The sequence below is a fragment of the Myotis yumanensis genome, unplaced genomic scaffold (assembly GCF_028538775.1).
Source record: "Myotis yumanensis isolate MYYU_CA2020_CCGP unplaced genomic scaffold, mMyoYum1.0.hap1 SCAF_19, whole genome shotgun sequence".
Classification (NCBI taxonomy): Eukaryota; Metazoa; Chordata; class Mammalia; order Chiroptera; family Vespertilionidae; genus Myotis; species Myotis yumanensis.
Window position 1 is genome coordinate 12,166,680 of NW_027223770.1, and position 22,985 is coordinate 12,189,664.

At 39.8% G+C, this 22,985-nt stretch overlaps 1 protein-coding gene across 5 annotated transcripts in view; it reads right to left on the reverse strand.

The window, feature by feature from the left end:
- The window catches only part of SBNO1 (strawberry notch homolog 1), a 53,094-nt gene that overhangs the window by 23,060 nt on the left and 7,049 nt on the right, over nt 1–22,985 (reverse strand). The window contains exons 2-16 of one of the 5 annotated variants that reach the window (XM_070399929.1): nt 20,106–20,237; nt 19,485–19,589; nt 17,998–18,307; nt 14,425–14,525; nt 11,713–11,809; nt 9,147–9,307; nt 8,424–8,557; nt 8,149–8,239; nt 6,944–7,105; nt 5,956–6,091; nt 5,777–5,882; nt 5,490–5,643; nt 3,387–3,569; nt 2,488–2,585; nt 1,024–1,175 (exon numbers count right to left, since the gene is read on the reverse strand). In XM_070399929.1, the coding sequence (XP_070256030.1) occupies nt 1,024–1,175; nt 2,488–2,585; nt 3,387–3,569; nt 5,490–5,643; nt 5,777–5,882; nt 5,956–6,091; nt 6,944–7,105; nt 8,149–8,239; nt 8,424–8,557; nt 9,147–9,307; nt 11,713–11,809; nt 14,425–14,525; nt 17,998–18,307; nt 19,485–19,589; nt 20,106–20,237 (2,122 nt within the window). Of the gene's footprint in view, nt 1–1,023; nt 1,176–2,487; nt 2,586–3,386; nt 3,570–5,489; nt 5,644–5,776; nt 5,883–5,955; nt 6,092–6,943; nt 7,106–8,148; nt 8,240–8,423; nt 8,558–9,146; nt 9,308–11,712; nt 11,810–14,424; nt 14,526–17,997; nt 18,311–19,484; nt 19,590–20,105; nt 20,238–22,985 lie in introns of all 5 variants that reach the window. The other 4 variants (XM_070399930.1, XM_070399928.1, XM_070399932.1 and 1 more) reach the window with 4 other exon arrangements.

The window sequence follows — 22,985 nt, forward strand, 5'->3', positions numbered from 1 at the left end:
AATTGATAAAACTGTACTTAAGCCACAGAAGGCGCTGATTTAAATTATGTTACTGAATATTCAGAAAAGATATCTGAAACAGCATTACTTTTCATGCCATGACACTAAGTTAATAAAAACACTGCCAATTATACTATAATAACAAAGCCACTTTCAGGCATATTAGAAAATGTATTTCTTAGAATGAATGAAACAAGGGTAAAGTGTCAGGCATTGTGTTTAGAGTTCACAGCATCAGGTTTCACAGTAAGTTATCATCAATCACCCTTGAGAAAGAGCCTGAGAAGGCAACTTCTCAAACAACTTAGCACCTGAACACAAACCCATGTTTCTATTACTAGAAAATGTCTAACAAACATTGGCTCATGTATTTCAATAATGAAATAATAAACTAACAGAAGCCTCTTTAAATAAGACTATAAATACACAAATGTGCAGTTTTGACAACATAAAGACCTAGATTCTGCTTCCCATATATCACCTACTAGCTGTTGTGAACCTGGGAAAACTCCTTAACCTCTTAGTCTTCCTGGACCTTAATTTCCTGTCTACAAAACTGAAAACCTAAGACCTGCTTTCATATGGATGCCAGTGCTTAACACCATGCTAGCACTATTTTTTAAAAAAAATACTTTTATTCATTTCAGAGAGGAAAGGAGTTAAAGAGATAGAAACATCAATGACGAGAGAGAATCACTGATCGGCTGCCTCCTCCATGCCCCACACCGAGGATCAAGCCCACAACCTGGGCGTGTGCCCTGACCGGCAATCGAACCGTGACCTCCTGGTTCATAGATCAATGTTCAACCACTGAGCCTCGCTAGCCGGGCCATGACAGCACTATTCAAATGGTTCAAGCCATGATTTAAAAAGGGTTTCTTGTGCACTGGAAACTACATGAGCAACACTGAAAATATGCAGCCAATTGCTGATTCAATGAAAGCAGTTAATTCCCAAAGTATATCTGCTTCAAATCTATACTATTTTCAACAACATTAAAACCAGACACACACACACACACACCTTTCCGCTTCTTTATTTTATTTTCTTTACAAGGACTGTCTCTTGGTGAACTGTTGTTACTTGGAGCTGTCAAATCGATTCCCAGCAAACTATAAAGCTTTTTCCTGTCTGGAGCAGGGAAGTGCTTTTCGATGAGTGACTGCAACACTCCTCTGTAGGAGAGAGAAAAAGTGACAATGAGTGGTTCCGTTTTTTTTGTTTTGTTTTTTTATTGATAATATACTTTGTTCAAGCTTACAAAATACTGATAATCCAGCTCAAATGAATTTAAATATTCTAGGCCAAGGCTGTCCAATTGCAATATAATGCAAGCAGAGCCAAATACTTAATTTTTACCTTCAAATAGCTACATTAAAAAGTAAAAGAAAATGTAAAATTTTAACAATATATTTTACTTAACTCATTATATCACTTCAACATGTAATCAGTTAACTATTTTATGTTATTTTATCTGAAGTCTTTGAAACTTGGTGTGTACTTTATACTTACACCACAACTTAATTTGGACTAGCCAAGTCACCTGCTCAATATCCACACATGACTAATGATTATCATTTTAGAAAAGGCAGTACTAGGCACCCAAGTTCAGAAAAATACAGATTAACAGGGGCATGTTTTGCTTTTAAAAGTGGTTTTTGTTTATATCTACTTTAAAAAGAGCCATTTGAATGTATCCACTAAAGCAAGAAATAGTATGGTGGCAAGTCATTTTGCTAATTTTACTACCATAGTAGGAACTGGCAGGTTAGGCAAACAAACTGAAATACAACGCCAAAACATTTTCGTAAAACTCTTTTTCAATCTCATGACTATTTGCAATTATTAGAGCTTCCTATATTGGGACAAACTATACTTATTGCTTATATACTTATTGAAACTGCAATTCGAAATACACAAATGCGAAAGTAAAACAGAAACTAGACCCAGCTGTCACATTTCCAAGAGGTGCAAAACAAAAATCAAGCCTTTCAGTAATCATCCAAACACTTGGAATAATACTGTCAAAATGCTTAACATTTCAGCATTTCTGTTGTTTTCCAAAAGATATAGTGTATGGATCCACACAGAATTGCAAAACCTAAGATCAGAAAAACTTTAAAAGATGATATAGGTGAACCAAAAATTTTAGCTCCAGGAAATGCCAACATTTAAGTTCATCTAAGTCAGTGATTTTCAACCAGTGTGCCGCAATAATTTTTAAAATATCCAATACCAAGTTTTAAAACTTAGGGGCACTGACCCCTTTTCCTTTAGATTGTCAAATAAAAAAATGACAACAGCCAACACAACAATAGCCCTCCAGTATGAATCTATCAAAATTATACCTTTTCTTTTTTTTGGTCAGATTGGCAAAAAATGTATTTTTTGGCGTGCCATAGAATTTTCATTAGTTTATGTGTGCCATGAGATGAAAAAGGTTGAAAATCGCTGACCTAAGTAAAAACTCAAAACTAAAAACATTACTTGGCCGTTGAAACAAAATCATTCAGCTCTCCCCCGCCCTCTTCCAAGGCTTCTAATGTTCTGGCTTCTCCTGTAGACTGCAGGCCAATTACAACACACTGGAGAAACAGAAAATATAGTGATTATAAAGAAAAACATGCAGCACATGGTTTTAAAAGGCATTTTACATACTTAGGAAAATAAAAGATTTCAAACAAGAATGACCATTATTTTTTTTTTTTTTAATATATTTTATTGATTTTTTACAGAGAGGAAGGGAGAGAGATAGAGAGCCAGAAACATCGATGAGAGAGAAACATTGATCAGCCGCCTCCTGCGCATCCCCCACTGGGGATGTGCCTGCAACCCAGGTACATGCCCTTGACCGGAATCGAACCCGGGACCTTTCAGTCCGCAGGCCGACGCTCTATCCACTGAGCCAAACCGGTTTCGGCAAGAATGACCATTATTGTACACATGTGCTCATTTATTTAGTCTACATGTATTTGAGAGATGCTACGTATAAGAACTTAGCTAGGAAATAGCATACAGCAGTGGACTCGCTGGAAGCCCCGCCCCAGATTTCTTTGTGCTTTAAGTAGAGATATATTCATCACGAAGAAAAAAACCCTTAATAAATATATATCCACATGTTATCAGCAGTTATATCAACAATGGCCAAATTATAGTCATGGCTATTCTTTACATTTTTTGAGCTATCTAAATTCTTTATAACCACACGTTGCTATTGTTATTTTAAAACCTGTATTTTTCACAGTCTTAACTGTATTAATACTTTTACTACTATCCTTTAAAAAGAGCAGGCTTTACAAGTAGGAAACCTCAACAAAGAAGGTTAAAAAAAAAAGAAAAAGAAACATTTCCAAAGAAGAAATCTCTTAATATGTTTTCCAACTTACTTTTCCATTCTTAATTTCCTCTCGAGCCAGCTGCACAACTCTCTTAACTTTGGATGCTATGCACAAGTATTTGAAAAACCTCTGGTGAGCAGACCAGAACTGACCCCACATGGACTTCTTCATTCGCTGCTCAGCATCAATCAGATCCGCAGCTTGCTGAAACCGCTCTCTTGCAATGACCCACTGAAGATGCACAACCGACATTTTAAGTATTTCAACTTTGAGTGCAAATTATTTTAAAACTAGAGGCCCGGGGCACAAAAATTTGTGCACTCGGGGGGGAAGGGGGTCTCTCAGCCCATCCTGTGCCCTCTCGTAGTCTGGGCCCTTCAGGAGATAATGACCTGCTGGCTTAGGCCTGCTCCCGGGTGGCAGAGGGCAGGCCCAATCCCTAGGTGCAGCCCCTGGTCGGACTCAGAGCAGGGCCGATTGGGGAGTTGGGGCGCTGCCCCCTGTCATGCACAGAGCAGGGCAGATCAGGAGGTTGCGATGCCACCCCTAGTCACGCTCAGGGTACAGCCGATTGGGGAGATGGGGCACCGCCCCCTGTCACGCACAGAGCAGGGTGGATCAGTGGGTTGGGGCGCTGCCCCCTGTCATGCACAGAACAGAGCCCATCAGGGGAGTTGGGGCACCGCCCCCTGTCACACACAGAGCAGGGCCCGTGGGGGATGGGGTTGGGGCGCCGCCCTCGATCACCCACAGAGCAGGGCCAATCAGGGGGTTGGGGCGCTGCCACTGTCACACTCAGGGCAGGGCCGATGGGGAGGTTATGGCTCTACCCCGTCACACACAGAGCAGGGCCCGTGGGGGGGGAAGGGGTTGGGGCGCTGCACCCTGTCACACACAGAGCAGGACCAGCCGATTAGGGGGTTGGGGCGCCACACCCTGTCACACACAGAGCAGGGCCGATCAGGGGGTTGGGGCGCCGCACCCTGTCAGAGCTGCAGGGCGGTCAGGGGTTTGGGGAGCTCCCCCCTATCAGGCACAGAGCAGGGCTGATCAGGGGGTTGGGGCGCCTTCCCCTGTCACGAACAGAGCAGGGAGGATAGGGAGGTTGTGGCCCCGCCCCCTGTCACACACAGAGCCGCAGGGCGATCAGGGGGTTTGGGCGCTGCCCCCTGTTACGCTGATCCTGGTGCCAGGAGGCATATTACCCTTTTACTATATAGAATAGAGGCCTGGTGCACGGGTGGGGGCCGGCTGGTTTGCCCTGAAGGGTGTCCTGGATCAGGGTGGGGGTCCCCACTGGGGTGCCTGGCCAGTCTGGCTGAGGGGCTGAGGGCCGTTTTCAGGTTGGCGGGTGACTGAAGCTCCCAACCTCTCCTTTTTTTCTTTTTCTTTTTTATTCTGGGCCAGCTTTAGCTCTGAGGCCTCACTGTTGAAAGCAGGTTTCTGGCCTTTACCTTATGTATTTGATACAATGTTGCGGTCCGACTGGCTGAAGCCTGGCTGACTAATGCAGGTTTCTGGGGTTTTGTTTAGCTTCTATATTTGCAACATAGTTGCTTAGAGTTGCAGCTGAGAGGCAGGCAAGTCAAGCGGGGAACGTTGGAGTCTGCAGTCACTGGAGCAAGCAAGCCTCCCTGTTCACTTCAGTGCATGGCTGCCTGCCGCCATCTTGGCTGGCAGTTAATTTGCATATTGCCCTGATTAGCCAATGGGAAGGGTAGCGGATGTACGGCTAATTACCATGTTTCTCTTTTATTAGATAGGAAGGATAACTGGTTCAATCAAAATAATGCTAAGGGCAAGATCATTTAACATTAATTTAATGAAGAATATTCATTAATTTTGGGATCTCTTAAAAGGATTTTTAGGATGCTTACATAAACCTGTCCCAAAATTCTTATGAACTGATAAAGGTATTTTAGGAAATAGTTACATTGTGATTTTTAAAACCATGCAACTTAAATAAATGGCTATTTTTAATAAATTAGGAAAGAGAAGGCTTGGAATATTAGGAAAATAAGAACCTGATGATTTGTGTGTTTTCTGGGAGAAATATACTCTCATGGGCTCACCCACATTACACTGAACAAAACTAACAGAAACATTAGCAGGTGCATTAAAAATACTAGGAATTAAGGGAAAAGATCTTACCAGCTTGACTGCTTTGTTGTACATTTTTACATAGCTCTGAGAAAGAAGAACTTCCTCAATTTTGAAGGTCACTCCAGTAAAGCTCAGCTGTCGAGCAATGTACATTCCTCTAAGCTTCATATCCATAGCAACTATTTCCATGGCACCAACACCTCTGAATAAAATTAAAACACACAGTAACTATCATTAAATATAGTAGGGCTTTAACATATGGGAGAGAGGTTTTAGCAATACACATCTTTTAGACTGCTTCTGAGAGCAAATAGTGTACAGTCAGTTGCATTTACCTCCGTTCCACTGCTTGAATAAAATCACTGAATTCTCTAAATGGAGTTCCTTCACCCCATATTCCAAGACGGTTCATATAAGCCATGTTTCGTGGTTCAGAAGCACCTGAAAAAGCAAAATAAAACATATTACAGCTGAAAAAAGACCACATCTATCTTTTAAATAAACAGCTACTCACCAGTGGCACTAGCATAAACAACTCTGGCTTTTGGCAATTTGTTCTGAAGCTCTAGGACTGCTAAGCCTGTCTTGGTTGGTTTTGAAGAACCAACAGGACATAAGTTTTTTGCTTTATGACATTCATCAAACACTATCTGTAAGGAATGAATTAAGGAATGTATCACATTAGTAGCGTGTGCCTTTGATCTCCCAGGAAGTTACCTTTTATTTCCCTTTGGGAACATCTAGGATTTCTAGGGTGGTGGCCCTGGCATAAAATTCAAGATTATTAGGGGAAAGGATGTTGTTAACAAGCTCCTGGGTAATAACTTTTAAAATAACAGCTACGTGCTTATCATCCAGCCTTGTCCAATCTTAACATGTTGCCCTATCTGTTCAGATTTTCTTTTTCATTATTACAAACATCAATGAAGCCCTCAATGTGCCTCTCCTTGACTTCAACGCCTCCCTCAGGTCTCAGAGGCACCCACTGAATTTGGTATTCAATTTAACCGGATACTTAATTATTAATTAGAATGAAGGAAAAGATCCATACGGCAAGTAAGTCCACCACACAGATAATTTTGTCAAATTCGGTCCATGGAAGCTCTAATAGTAACCCACTTAGTCGGCATGTGGAATACTGATGTCCCCATTTAAGACAGTGAGGGTGAGCTGTGAGCAAATCAGTCAGGAAGGCACGGAGGCACCATGTCACCTGTCTTCTCAGGTACTTTACCATGTGGACATTCCATGTGGATCCCCAAAGGGAAACAGTATTCAGCATTTCCCACACCTCCAATCACTTTCCTAACTAGGGACTGCGATGCTGGCCTCCTCCACAAAGCAGAGCCAACTTTCTGACCCGCTGGACTCTGGGTAATCATTAAAGCTGATGTCCCAGCAATTTGTTTATTTAATCTCGGGATTCCTCTTTTCCAAATGTTCCTCCTTACATTAACTTTTGTGCCATTAAAAAATATGAAAACGCTTGTTGCAAAGGATACCACGCCATCAAAGTCATCGCCACACCAATGCAGAAGCTGTTTTAGCCTTGTTTTGTATTTGCCGCCGGACTGACTCTCACCAATAAGGGAAGAATAGGTGGCAAAAATCACACCCTTTTTCACACTCCCATTATGTTTGGAAGAAATTTTTCCATACTTAAACTGAAAAAGAGAAGAGAAGAATTTAATAAGTACACTTTTCTCTCTGAAACATGAATCCCATCCACATGTTGATAGGAATCTGGTGGTCCACGGTGGGCTTCAGGGGAGTTAAGGACTTCCTAAGAGCATACACGAAATTTCTTACACATATGAATATACATACACACACCCACACATATATGTATACACAGCTTTATGCTACAAGGGTACAGTTTTCAAAGTGTCAAAAAAGTCTATCACACAAAAAAAGATTATAAATCAAACTCTCCTACAAAAGTCACAATATTCATTCTACAAATATTTAATGTGCACTTACTACTATATAGAAATCACTGTAATTAAGTAATGAGGAAAATACAAGAATTGCGATTAATAGTTAATGCGCCCTTCTTCAATTACACTGACTCAGAAATAAAAAAACATTTTAGGTGCCAATTACATGTTTTTGTTTTGAACAGTTAGTAGTCACTCAAGCCCTAGCACTTTACCTATCAATCCAGTCAGGAAGGCCCACCCTGAAAAGCATCGGGGAGTAGGACAACACTGAGCCCACCAGGGACTCGTGTGGCAGGTAGATTCATGTTTACATATTGTCAAAGGGCTACAGGGAGAGACGTGCAGGAATTAGGTCTGTCTACTCCACCCTGTAACTGAGCAATTGGTGCAGAGCTGGAGGACAACGAAGAGTTGCTAAAACCTAAGATTCTAATCACACTGGACTGTGCTTTAGACGCTGAGACACATTTTCTTCCACTTGAGAACTGTCTTAATATGAGCACAGGTCTGGTACACAGTCCACTGATGCACAAGGGTCTAAACCAGTCTCCAACTGCAGTAATTGCCTAAATGCTGTGATGAGCACACCATCTGTCCAGCTTTATTATACTGCACCCTTTCAGAAGTAAATTCAGCACTCACTAGGTTTCCTGTGAAATAACTCACTGAATCCTTACAACCACCCTCTGAAGAAGAAACTTATTATTCCCATATCACATGTGAGTGAATATTTAGTGAATGACCAACTGAACAGAAAACGTCCATACCTTATTTAATGAATGGACCAAAATGTTTTTTGCTCCAATATCCCTCAAATCTCTTTCAGCATCATATTTCAAATCATTAGAAACACTGAACCTGCCACAAAAATAAATAAATAGTAAGTAAATACATACAAATTCCATCGTTCTGCCAGTTTTCAGAAATTAAAGCCAGGCCTTAACCCTTCAAAAACCACATACCTACTCATTAAACCCCTTGCCCACATGCAGAAGTAACTATCCACATAGGAAAGCTTCTATAGCCAGTCTTTAGCACTTACCACAATGCTCGTTTTCTACTCAACAAATAATTTTCATAGATGATTCCTGCTATCGTCCTTCCTTTCCCTACACCAGCACCATCACCTATTAAGAAGCCAGCACGATCTCCATTAGGTAGGAATGTTTCATGTTGCTGGGAGAAAAAAAAAAGCAGATTAATTACTCCTTTTGATATTTTGGTGATCTGTTTTTCATACATTTTTTAGGGTTATATTAACATGACCTATGTTTATATAAATGACATACAGCTTGGCTTGGCATGGATACTTTCCTTTTATTTACTACACATTCAATCTTGCTACCCTCGCATGCACCAGGTTAACTAAAATTAACAACTTAATGAGAATTCTTCCATGCCCCTTTCAACACTTACACAACTTTCAGCTACTGGAGGAAAAAGCTGCTACATACAGCCGTACGTGGATGTTCTTACCCAGTGGTTCTATGGGATAGACTCCCAGCAATGGAACTGCTTGGTCAAAGGATATATGCATTTTCAGTTTTAATTCATATTCCCATTGAATTCCAAGGTATAGCATTTGTCATTTCCACTAGCAATGCACTCTGCACACCCGTGTTAGCCATTTAATTTCCTAACACATAAAATTTCTATAAATACTGCATTCACAAGTTTTACATGCAAGGAAAACTTACCTCTGGACTGAAACAATTATATAGATTAAGATTAAAGAATAAATACTGTATAAAACATTATTGCTTACCTGGGCTGCATATGTAATTGCCTCAAGCTGTAATGCTGACAACCAGCCATTGTCAATGGTTTCTTCAGAAATGGATGCTTTGTACCAAACATCGGGAGGAGTAACACTGGATAAAGAACTAGTTTCCACCACAGCATCCGGGTGACGTAGCCCAATTTTTACTAAATGAAAATTTAAAAATATTTCATTTTAATCATGCTAGGTAATAATACTTCCATTTATATTACAAGATATTGCAGTGTTTTACCTATGACTGAAATGACCAATTTATCAACTACCTATGTTTTAAATAGTGACCTGGTGATTAAAAAGACTTAGAAAAATAAACTTACTGTACACACCAGGTTCTCCAGTAGTAACAGAACATAATCCTAGATTCAGGGATTTAAATGAATGAATCATTCACTTCAAAATCAGTGGAAAAGGTCTGCAATATAATTTTATCTTGAAAGATATTTCAAAAGAAATCCTGGCTACAAAATTAAACAATAACTAGTTTCCCAAAATGTATAAAGTGAGTATAATTTCCAATAGGAGTCAGGCCCGAGCTGGTTTGGCTCAGTGGATAGAGCATTGGCCTGTGGGCTGAAGGGTCCTGGGTTTGATTCTCGTCAAGGGAACATACCCGGGTTGCAGGCTCAATCCCCAGTAGGGGGCAAGCAGGAGGCAGCCGATCAATGATTCTCTCTCATCATTGATGTTTCTCTCTCTCTCTCCCTCTCCCCCTTCCTCTCTGAAATCAAAAAAAATATATTAAAGAAAAATTGGGAGTCGGCAAACTTTTTCTATAAATGGTCAAGTAGTAAATATTTTTGGCTTTGTGAGGCAACTGGTCTTTTCTACATCTACTGAACATTGCTGTTGTAGCAGGGCTAAAGCAGCTATAGCCAATAAATAACCAATGGGCTTGGCTATGTTTCAATAAACTTTATATATTTTTATTGATTTCAGAGAGGAAGGGAGAGGGGGAGAGAGACGGGTGGGGGGAGGAGGGAGAAACATCAATGATGAGATTCACTGATCGGCTGCCTCCTGCGCGCCCCCTACTGGGGACCGAGCCCACCACCTGGTCAGGTGCCCTGACCGGGAATTGAACCATGACCTCCTGGTTCATAGGTTGACACTAAACCACGCCAGCCAAGTCAGAACTTTATTTATAAATATGGACAATGGTCCAGATTTACTTTGCAGACCTCTGGTTTAAAGGGCCACCGGTAAACTTTCAATCCTTTTGTGAAGACTATTATTGGAAAATTTCCGATACCACAATCCAAAGCTCATTTTATTATTTTTTTTTAAATATATTTTTTATTGATTTTTTACAGAGAGGAAGGGAGAGAGATAGTTAGAAACATCGATGAGAGAGAAACATCCATCAGCTGCCTCCTGCACACTTCCCACTGGAGATGTGCCCACAACCAAGGCACATGCTCTTGACTGGAATTGAACCAGGGACCTTTCAGTCCGCAGGCCGATGCTCTATCCACTGAGCCAAACCGGTTACGGCCCAAAGCTCATTTTAGATAAGCAGAAAAGTATGAGATCTTAGAACCCATACATGGTTGGTAAACAGACATTTTTAGGTTAAGTGGTATTATTAGTGGCTTTTTATAGAAAAACAGAGTATTATATATATAAAACACAAGTAATTATTAATTTTCATGGTCATTATGGAAAAAAGACAGAAATGATGTTAATGTAAGCCAATGCGTTTAAATAGCACATTTTATCTTTAAGATCCCCATGTTTTTGTTTTGTTTTTTAAATATATTTGTATTGATTTCAGAGAGGCAGGGAGAGGGAGAGAAAGATGGAAACATCAATAATGAGAGAGAATCATTGATCGGCTGCCTCCCGCACACCTCCTACTGGGGATTGAGCCCGAAACCCTGGCATGTGTCCTTGACCGGAATCGAACCTGGGACCCTTCAGTCTGCAGGCTGACGCTCTATCCACTGAGCCAAACCAGCCAGGGCTGTTTTTTGTTTTAAATAAGCTCTATAAATTACACAAAGTACATATTTACATCTCTGCAATTTATTGATTTTATATTCACTGCTAACTCAAAACAATATAAACCCAAGCTTTTATTCTTTTTAAAAAATATATCTTTATTAATTTCAGAGAGGAAGGGAGAGGGAGAGAGATAGAAACATCAATGTTGAGAGAGAGTTATTGATCGGCTGCCTCCTGCACACCGCACACAGGGGATTGAGCTCGCAACCCGGGAATGTGCCCAGATAGGGAATCGAACCGTGACCTCCTGGTTCATGGGTTGACACTCAACCATTGAGCCACGCTGGCTGGGAAAGCTTTTATTCTTGGTTTTAAAAGACTTCAACCTAAAACAAAGTTCTAACTTTGTATAGAAGAAAAAAACAACACAGTATATGTGTATATATTTTCAAACATATTCTAGTTTAAAACATTACAAAGCTGGTGCTTGTCAAATTCTTAAGTGCCCATGTTGACAAATCCTAATAGATAATAACGTGTGTGGGAAAGTTTTTAAGTTCAAGAGGAACTTGGAAGTCTTTCATTATTTTGGCAAATCCCAAAGACATACATTTTATTGGCATATACTCTGCGTAGGTTTCTGCATGGCCCATTTCTTCTTCATCTTCTTCCTCCGGTTCATCTTCCTCTTTTACAACAGGAACCTTCTGTAACACAAAGACAGCATAATCAATTCTAATCCGAGAGACTAGAGGCCCGGCCAACACATAAAAAATCTTCTGCAGGAATGCCCACCATCTTCAGTCCTGGAAATATGACATATCACTGCTACATTCCCTGACATCAGGATTCCTCATGGCTTCCCTGCTTCTCCAATGAGCACAGATCATCCATGACTTGCTCTCATCCCTGACACACAAAGGGGCCACCACAGGGCTTCACCTGTCTTTTATTTGTGTAGCCTTGGGCAAATTAAAATTCTAAGTCCGCCCACTCCACTTTATCTCAACTATAACAGGAATGCATACTCCGCTAAATGACCAGCTTCCTTCCATCTCGCTCCACCTTAGCTCCCCTACCTAAACTTAGAGGATAAGATGGTAATACCAAAGGGTCACAAAATCCAGGGACTACACAGGTAATATTTCTAAGCCAGTAGGATATAAAATGGCAACTGCCACCAAGCTTAGGGTACAGGAGATACACAGGAGGCACAGAGACTGTGGGACCTGGGCAATGCCTGCCCAACACACAAAGTAAATGTCCACTAGTCAACTCCAGGCACATTTTACTGGGTGAGGAATGTGGGCCTAGGGTTCTCAGGTACTCCTATTTTTTTAAGAGAACCTAGAAATCAGGATTTTTTATGTGTTAGCAAAACTTCAAACATTTTCAAAAACTTGTAGAGGCCAAACAAAACACAGGTATCCACTGGTTTTGGTCCATAGGCTATCAGTATGCAATCTGTTGGATGTTCCCAAACTACAACACAATATAGACTTTGGCATATTATAGGCAAACATGGGTTGACTGTGAGCCTGAGCACTAACTACATAAATTTCTTGGAGAAAAATGAACTCTTAACTTTGCAGAAATCCACTTAGGTAAGCTGTTGATGCACGAGCATCAAGTCCTGGGACTGCCAGCACCTGCTCTCCAGCTCCCCGCACACAGCCCCAGGCACAGCTGCGCTGCCGTCTAATTCCTACTCCATCTCCAGTCCCATCAATCCTCTCCTACTGTTATGTGTAGTTGTCTTGTCCTGTTTTCCTTTTTCCTGTTCCCCTCATTCTTCCTAATGCCAAGTTTAGACCTTTATTACCCTTTCTGAATTACTTAACCAACCTCCTTCAAGCTCTCTTTTCCCTACCCGAACTCATCCTGAATCATTAGCACGTCCCTCCAGTTCTAGGCTGCTGCACCAAGTCCAAGGTCCTTCGAATTCACGTCAGGACCCTCCACAAAGCTCAAATCAACCACTCCATCTTCTGCAAGCCATGTGTCTTGGCTTAGTGTCACCCAAGCACTTGGCTGCCACCCGCCTCCTCTGTGCCTATTAATGCTTTAATTTTGCTCCCTTCTGAAAATGCCCTCCCTCCATACACAACACCCAAGCTCCGTTATACCTCCTCTATAAAAGGAATTCTTCGCTTGCCCATGAGATCGCACTTTCCTCCACACTCATAACCCTTGTTGCCAGCATCACAATGTACCTTTTGCTGTGCCTTGTTAGTTAAAATGTTTGTCACATTCCTTGTTTATTCAAGGGGGAGCCATGCAATGAAGTACACTCCTGGTAGAAACCTACCACACAAACTCAGTATTATACGTAGCGCAGCTTTTTTTTTTCTTAATATATTTTATTGACTTTTTACAAAGAGGAAGTGAGAGGGATAGAGAGTTAGAAACATTGATGAAAGAGAAACATCGATCAGCTGCCTCCTGCACAACTCCCCACTGGGTATGTGCCCGCAACCAAGGTACATGCCCTTGACCGGAATGGAACCTGGGACCCTTGAGTCCGCCGGCTGACGCTCTATCCACTGAGCCAAACCGGTTAGGGCCGTAGCGCAGTTTTTACATAAATGTACAGAATCGATGGACTCCGTACATTGGAAGCATACAGCATTTCCAAAATGTAAGAAAAAGATTAGCATATTGATTACTCATACCTAGACCATTATATGATGACAACTCATAAACAGCTATACATTCATATTCAATCCCAAATGAATAGTTACCAAATACTTCCCTGGTTTCCCCCCCCCCCCCCCCAATTAGATGTGATTCACAATAAAAAGATGTTGTCCTGGCTGGTGTTGTTTAGTGATTAGAGGTTGCCCCACGCGCCAAAGAATCAGGGGCTCGATTCTGGTCAAGGGCACCTACCTGGGTTGCAGGTTCAATCCCTAGCCCCAGCTGGGGTATGTGCGGGAGGCAACCAATCGATGTATCGCTCTCACATTGATGTTTCTCTCTCTCTCTCATTCTTCCCCTTTCCCTCTCCCTCCCACCCGTCCCCTCCTTCGAAAACTCAATGGAGAAAATATCCTCTGGTGACAAGTAACCAAACAAACGAACAAAAAAATATGTCAGTACTTCATATATCATTACATCCATCTTATCAACTATGCAAGTTTTAACCACCTTGTTCAGTATATAGTAGTTTTTTTCCAGTGAAGTTTAATGCTGTTTCATTAGTTTATGTAGCTGAGTAGCCCACCTTCACCCAAAAAAAAGTTTCCTAAGGATTGTTCTAGAACACTTTTAGGCAAGAGTCTTTTACGTGACACAAAAATACAGATACAGCTTTGAAACTCACCATGGTCGGGGAAAAACTCCTCATCTTCATGTCATTTATCCATATTCTTGCTACCTCTTTATTAGAAGACTCCTTCTTTACTGTGCCGTTGCTTACATCAGCTGAAGGGGAGAGTCAATTTACATTTTAGAACAAAATCTCCATTTCTTTTCCTACAGTTTTTTAAAAATTCAGTAAAGTTTACCCACTTCATAAACCCAAATACACGGATCTGCTTATCACTAACTTAAAGTCAGCATAAGGATGAAAACATTCAAAGCTGTGTCCCATTTTGGAAGAATTAACCTTAGAAAACAAGTAATTTAAAAGGAAATGTGCACAAAAAAACTTGAAAGCTATTTATTAAAAAGAAAGCTTTAACCAGAACTATTTGATAGTTCATTTCAATACGAATGCCAAGAGCCAGCATTTCTTTAAGATACTTCACTTGGGGCCCTGGCTGGGGAACTCAGAGGCTACAAAGTCATCTGGATATGCCAAGGTTGTGGATTCGATGCCTGGTCAAAGCACATACAAGAACCAACGAATGAATGCATAAATAAGTGGAACAACAAATTGATGTCTTTCTCTGTCCCCCTCTCCCCACTCCCCTTTACTCTCTAAAATCCATATTTTAAAAAGATACTTCACTTGGTTCATTAAAAACAAACAACAAAACTTAGCATTCTCACCAAGATAGAATCAATCTCACTGGATCTGAAGGTGCCTACTAACTTTCAAGGCAAAAGAATTATTTCCAGAAAGGAAAAAAAACAACATCTGGGGACTATCTTCCTCTTTTTCTCAGAATAAAGAAAACAAGTAATCTACAACGAACCTTTACTTTTCTTATACCAATGCTTTGCATATTTTTTAGATATAGCAACAGAAGCCTTCAATCTGAGTGTCAAAGTAGAACTGCTTGGTCAAAGAGTCCAGAGCCCCTGTAATTAGCCTACATCTCTAAGTATTCGGGAAGCATCCTGGTACCTGGGATTCTTGAGCTCAGTGTGAAAATCACACCAAGGGCAATGATTAGCGTCTTGTCTGTTCTACCAAAAGATGGGGAGTATTTCGGAGCCTGTCACAGGGGAGTCCAAAACAACTGGGATTAAAGTGCTGACAAAACAATGCTGGACAAGATAATAAAGTTACTTTGGGTCCCAATTTGTTTCACTGTAGGAGAGTGAACTGTAGGAGAGCCAGTGAACAGTTCTCCAAGTGGCAGGACTGGAGCTCAAGTGAGAGATGAGAACCCCGAAGGGCTAAGGGCTCCTAACGGGGCAACAGCCAGAGATAAGAAATACAAGAAGAACATGCAACACCTTGCTCTGTGCCGTTTCATACTTTTAATGTTCTTCCCTTTCAGTATAAACATGACTCTCTCCTGCAACACAAACATGTGCTTATCTTCAGCATTCACTTACTGTTTCTTTTTCAGCCCTGGCCTGGTCTGACTTTCTCAGGCTTCCACACAAGGATGTCCTTGATTTGCAGTCTTTTGTCTTTTAAAATTACTATATTGGATGTGGGAGTGTTACTGTACAGCTCCACATCTCTCCTGTTTTCTGTTCTCTCTAAACTTTTTCCTCCCATGGCATATATCCTCTCTTTTAAATTATAAAAGCACATGCTGACTTGAAGGGTGGAGTGGAATACTTAGAGAGCCACTCACATAAAAGCAGCAATCTCTCCTCATTAAACCCAAAAACTTTAATGAAAAGCAGCTTCCACTAACTGCTGATCACTCCAAATTTCCCTGCACCTTAACTAGGTGCCACAGTCCTGCTCTCCACAGCAGAAAAGAGAAATCAGTCCTAAGACAGTGAAAATAATTTCACAATGGGTATCTAGCTGCCAGATTAAAGTTAGTTCAAGAGAATGATGCTGAGAGTAAGACTATAGTGATAAGGGCACAATAGTATAGACCCAAACATAAAGATTAGATTATCTTGTATCTCTAATTGCATCTGTCCCTGGAGACACAGTTCTACATCATCTTACAAACGTTGCTCCTTCCTTTGGAATGCCTCTAGCCCTCTACTTTATAAACACAAGCACATTACAACTTCCACGCAGTCAATTTTGCCACAAAATTATACATTAGTCTACATCAGGTATTAAAACTTATCTGGCTGGTGTGACTCAGTGGTTGAGAATTGACCTATGAACTGGGAAGTCATGGTTCGATTCCCAATCAGGGCTAATACTATATAACATAGTGGTCAGCTCAGGATATAACTGAAATCAGAGTTAGCATCTCCATCAGTCAACATTGTTTATATATAAGACAGGGACTCAAATACTATTTAGTTCAATGGAGAAGACAAGGAAAAAATATCCCTCTTAAGAATTCACATTTTTCAGTTTCTAAAAATATACTACTAAAACTTGATATAACCAAAATTAAAAAGTCAGATTAATTCTATTTTACCTTTAAAAATAAAGGTACTATGCTAAACACTAAGCTTGAGTACTCCACTTAAAATTATAACCTCTTCCTGCCCTACACAACATTTTCAGTTTCTTTCCCTCACACTTATCCCTGACATATTATGTAACTTACATACTGTGAAACACCACTAGAATGCAAGCTCCATGTGGGAAGTGAAATCAACAGTTTTCATCTCAGCCATAGCCTCAAAAATCCCAGAACAGTGCTTGACACATGGGCACTCAATAAATATTTGTTCAATGAGCGAGCAACAACAAAAAAAGCCACTCCAAGGCAGAAAAACTAACTATAAAATCTACATTCTTTATGCATAAATGAATTCCTAAAAAGGTGTGATCCAACTATTATTGGGCTGTTTCCCTTTAAATCTAAACCTATCATTAAAGTATTATGGATTAGCTGATGGTAATGATTGTACAATTCTGTGAATATATTAAAACCCACTGAACTGTACAGTTCAAATGGGAAAATTTTATGGTATGTAAATTGTATCTCAATAAAGCTGCTATAAAAAAGTATTATAGGTGTTGACTCTTCAAAGAAAACATAGTGAATTATTTTATAATGAGTATATGTACTTTAAAGGAAAATTTACTAAAAACACAACTGTCCATAAGTAATGAAGCCAATGACAGGCAAAATCATAAAACTGTAAAGGTCAGAGTTAAAGTATCAGACTATCAGTTTAAAGCATGTTCACCTCAAGCATGGTCCAAGGACCACCAGCAACAGCACCTCCAAAACTCTTAGAAATGCAGAATCTTGGACCCCACCAGACAAGACCTACAGAATCTGATTCTGTTTTTGAACAAGATCCCCAGTGATTCACAGGCACATTAAGTTTGAGAAGCACTGATTTAAAGGATTAAGAAAAATGTTAACTGGTTATTCACCATATATAAAACTGAGGTCTCATGATGTCAATGAAACTACTTGGAAATTCCACACCTCATTTCAAGGTTTTATGCTAAGTTTTCTAAATTTTTGCTTCTCTTAAATTGTATAAATACTGTAAGTATACAGACATAAAGTTTTTACGTCTTTCATGTCCAGTTCTTTTAAGACCCAAGAAACCCTTAAAAACACACTGATATATCTTATCAAAGGCAGACAACTGACACCACTGAAAGCAGACTTACTAGCTGCTGTTGCAACTGGCTGAGCGATATTAGCTGGTGGCTTCAGTTTCATGAGTTCATTCAGACTATTATTTTTCAGAAGGTCCTTCAGTTGAACCTGGTCTTTTGAAGGTGCAGAGGTCACGGCATTTCGTACTGCTGGTACTGAGACCGAAGGGCGTGTGTTTGCAGAGGTCTGGATAAACTTTGCTAAAGTGATGGTTTGTCTATTCGTTGTTACAGGTGGTGTTTTAGTCATTACAATTGTAGATCCCAAGGTCGGAAGTTGATTTATTTGATTCAGCACAAATGTTGTTGTAGACGGAGGCTGCTGCTAGAAAAGAAAACCATACACATCACACCACTGCAAAATGCTGTCTCCTCTAATGTAGCCACTATCAGGCGGCCATTTAAAACCTAAAATTGACTGTGATTCTTACCTAACCACTGGCACCTCGTTTTTAATTAAGTATGATTATAATAAACTCCAACTAGGACACACCATTTTAAGGGGGAAAAGGTACAGTGGTGCGACATTTTATATAACTGTTGGGGAGAGCAAACATAAAATGGGACTCTCCTAAGCAAGCTGTGATGTACAGTAACCTTGTAACACAAGGAACAGAACAGAAAGAGTGTATAATCTCAGCACTGCCCCAGCTAGGCAGAGAACATTGGGTACATCACTTCACCTCTGGAGGCCCGAGCTCTCTGAGGACCATTTTCGGTTTCTAAGATTCCAGGACTCCTGTCCAATGTTTGCTATCACACAGATTCTACTAATGTTTAGAACTTAACAAGATAAAACCACCAAGCAGAGCTCTAAATTCTCATGTCACACGAATGGCCAGACAGGTACATTACAAATAATTGGTGATCATGTCACCAATTCACCAATTAAAAAAAGGTCAAGATTTGAGGATAACAGTATGTCTGTGACTACAAGCAACTAAAGTATAACAGAGATACTTTTATAAATGTATGTATATTTCTACTTCCTTTTCACCTCAAACTATGTTATTTCTCCATGAACCCTGTAACAAGAATCTTCCAGATACTACTTATCGCTTTTAAATAAAACTCAACAAGTTTATCATGTTACCAAATTTTAAAGTTTGTCCAATAACTTTATACCACTAGGTATAAGTTAATAACTGCTATGTTTAAAGCACAATTGTAATCACATAAAAATTACATACCAATGGACAAAAACTTAAACAAGTAAAAATGAAGACAATAGTGGGATAATGCAAGTTTATCTTTTACTTCATGAATTTTGTATCATTTGCAATAAATAAAATAAATTTGTTTTGTCCAAATTATCTTTTGACCAATATAAATAAATAAGAATGAAACAAATATTTTAGAAAATAGGTGAGAGCAAAATATTGGGAAAGAAGTAGCAAAAATCAGAACTAGTGAGATAAAACTGTTTTGTATGAAAGGTTACTTCCTTACTATAGTCCTAAACTATTTCCGTAGTAATGCCAAATCTAAATAATTCTTACCCTAACATTTAACAGTGCTGGAGTAGGTACCGTCTCTGGTTCTTGTTTAACAGGAACTGCTGCTTCAGTCTCCAAACCTAGTTCTAATGTACTAAGTGGCACTGACTGGAGAGAAAACAACATCGAGAAAAAGAATGACGCAGTGAATTCCGTTTCAAGAACAAGAGATGTATTTTATTAAAACAAAAAATATTAAGCTTTACATTCAAATGGAATGTAAAATCACTAGTGCCAAGTAAAAAGGAACAATCTCTGCAAGGATACCAGCTTCACAAAATTTCACTAACACCAGAATCTCACTTTTGCTTTCAGAAAATGTGTATAGTAAAACCTCAGAAAAATGCCCTATAAAGTACATAGAGACAACTAGTAAGGAGATTAACCATCCTCCCAGAAAAATAAACAATTCATCTCTTACTTTTATATATACAACGAAGCAAAAAATAATGTTTTTATTTTCATTGCAAATGTTTTCCATCTCATGAATGAAGACTAATATTCAACATAAAAATAACCTTCACATACATGTTTAAGTTAAGACTTAATATTACCTACTTTCATAAGTAGAAATTAAAATTAAGGGAAAAAATCTCCTTTTTAGAGGCTTTGGAGGACTCTTACCTGGTGAACTGAAGGGGTAGGTGTTGGAGTTGCAAGCCCTGCATCTCCACCATCAATATCAAAGAGGTCATTCGGACTAATTCCACTCTCACTCAAAGCAGCAAGCAGTAAGTCTTGTCCTGGCTCCACCATCTTTAGAACAAAATATTAAGTGTTAACATAAAAAACTTAAAATGATAATTAACTCTCTTCTAAATATAAACCAGCATTTCATTTTCTACCAGATCCATCCATTCAATGTTTACGAGGAACTGGCTGCGTGTCAGGCAAAAAGGAGGAATAGTCTCTGATCCCCAAAAATTCAAATTAAGATATAAAGGACAGCAAAGTATGTCAAACACAGCAAGAATATGTCCACAAAATGCTGTGGGAAAACCAAAGGAAATGCTGAACTTTGCTGAGGGAGAGAGGTTACGATGACGACACTGGAGCCAAGAGTCAAAGAAAATCGCCTGGTGGACAAGGATCTCCTAGACAGTGTGTGTATTCAAACCCATGGACACATGAATGACATTGGCACTCCTTAAGACCAGAAACAGGGAGACAAAAACTGCTACAGCAGACCAGGAGAGCCGATGTGCGCAAGAGCAAGAAGTAAAGAAGCAGGTATGGATTCCAATATATTTAGGAGAGAGAATTCCTAAGACCAGGTTTAAATAAAAGCTCAAAATGGAAGGGAGAATATGAAGAAGAAGAAAAAAAAAACCACACACACAAAAAACACAGGAGTTGATGGATAATTAGAGTTAAGCCAAGAGAGAGTAATCAAAAGTTGAGCCCAGGAGACCTGAAAGATGAGTTATGTGGGTCTTAAAGGGGGAATTCCTATTTAGGAGCAAGCAGGTACATTTTATTTTATTTTATTTTATTTTTATTTTTTAAAATATATTTTATTGATTTTTTACAGAGAGGAAGGGAGAGGGATAGAGAGTTAGAAACATCGATGAGAGAGACACATCGGGCAGCTGCCTCCTGCACATCTCCTACTGGGGATGTGCCCGCAACCCAGGTACATGCCCTTGACCGGAATCAAACCCTGGACCCTTGAGTCCGCAGACCGATGCTCTATCCACTGAGCCAAACCGGTTAGGGCAGCAGGTACATTTTAGATTGGGGTTTCCCAACTGCACTCTTAGGAGTGAGAGCAAAGTATTCTACAAAAGCTTAACAGAACTTTCTTAATTTTAACTTTTCTCATTAATTTATCTGAAAGAAACAATTTATATATACAAACATACTTATGGGAAATCTATACTTGTTTTTCTCAGAAAGCTAATTTCATGTTATATAAACATACTAATTTTCAGCTAGTCCATTTGTTCTCAGACTATGCAATAGAATTAAATCTCAGTGTTTCGTTATGTCCTACAAAAAGGTGTTAGCCATGAATGCAATAAACATGACTTCCAATATTTAAGAACTTCTATTTTAGATGAAAGCAATATAACTAACATAGAAATCTTCTCCTAGCGCCCTAACCGGTTTGGCTCAGTGGATAGAGCGTCAGCCTGCGGACTCAAGGGTCCCGGATTTGATTCTAGTCAAGGGCATGTACCTTGGTTGTGGGCACATACCCAGTAGGGGGCGTGCAGGAGGCAGCTGATTGATGTTTCTCTCTCATCAATGTTTCTCTCTATCCCTCTCCCTTCCTCCTCTCTGTAAAAAATCAATAAAACATATTTTTTTAAAAAAAGAAATCTTCTCCTAGGTAGGTCTATGCCACACAAGCATGTTATCACTTAGAAAGAAGCTCTAATGAACCCATGAATGAATTTAAGGTAGAAAACCACAGGCATCCAGAATTGAAACTAAGGGCAGACTCACAGCTTAAAGGATGGGAGGAAGGACAGAGTCCAAAGGAGACTTCCCAAAACTCTTCAGAAAAAGGAAAAGAAGCCTAAGGAAGAAAACAATTTGAGTAGAAGAAGGAAGGGAAGGGAACTGACCGTGACTAAGTACCTTTTACAAGCCTGACACAGTGTTAGGCTCTCCATATACATCACAAGCCCACAACCCTAAGCAAGATGAAACTGAGGCTGGCTCAGAAAGCTTAAATTCCCTGGTCAAGATCACCCATTCACATCTATATCTTCAAAGCCCATTTATTCTCTTTTCAATGAGTAGATCAAAAAGTCAATGTTGGTAACCCTGAAAGTTTCAGCACTTAACTTAAAATTGGAAGGGGATGGAGTATTAGGCAGCAAGATGCACGGTACAAATATGTACTTTAAGTGCTTTAAAAACATTTTCAATCCATAAATTACCTCATTAGGACCTGTGGGAATAGGGGGTGATCTTGGCCCACTTACTATGGCTAATCTTGACCTAAATTAATAGAGCTTGAGACTATCAAAATGCCATATTTTAAAAGTAATTACTGGAAATAGTTTATGTACATTAGAAACAAAAGCACACTGTTTTAAGACATTGACTCCTAAACTACAGACCACAGAACCCTTGGAGGTCCCAGGGCCCTTTAATCCATCAGTTTTGCACCAAGTCTGGTTGGTCTACTTATACTCAAGAGTACAGAAATGTCATTAACTCATGAAACAAAAACAAAATCACCAAAAAGTGTTACTGAATTCGAGAGCTTTTTGAAATATAGTTTCTGAACAATGAGCATTAAAAGTACAAAATTATGCCCAGCTGGTGTTGCTCAGTGGTTGAGTGTCAACCTATGAACCAGGAGGTCACAGTTGGATTCCTGGTCAGGGCACATGCCCAGGTTTTGGTTGCATCCCCAGTAGGGGCGTACAGGAGGCAGCGACCAATGATTCTCTCATCATTGATGTTTCTCTCGCTCCCTTCTTCTCTGAAATCAATAAAATAAAATATTTTAAAAGTACAAAAATATTATCATGGAAGGGAGGAATTTTG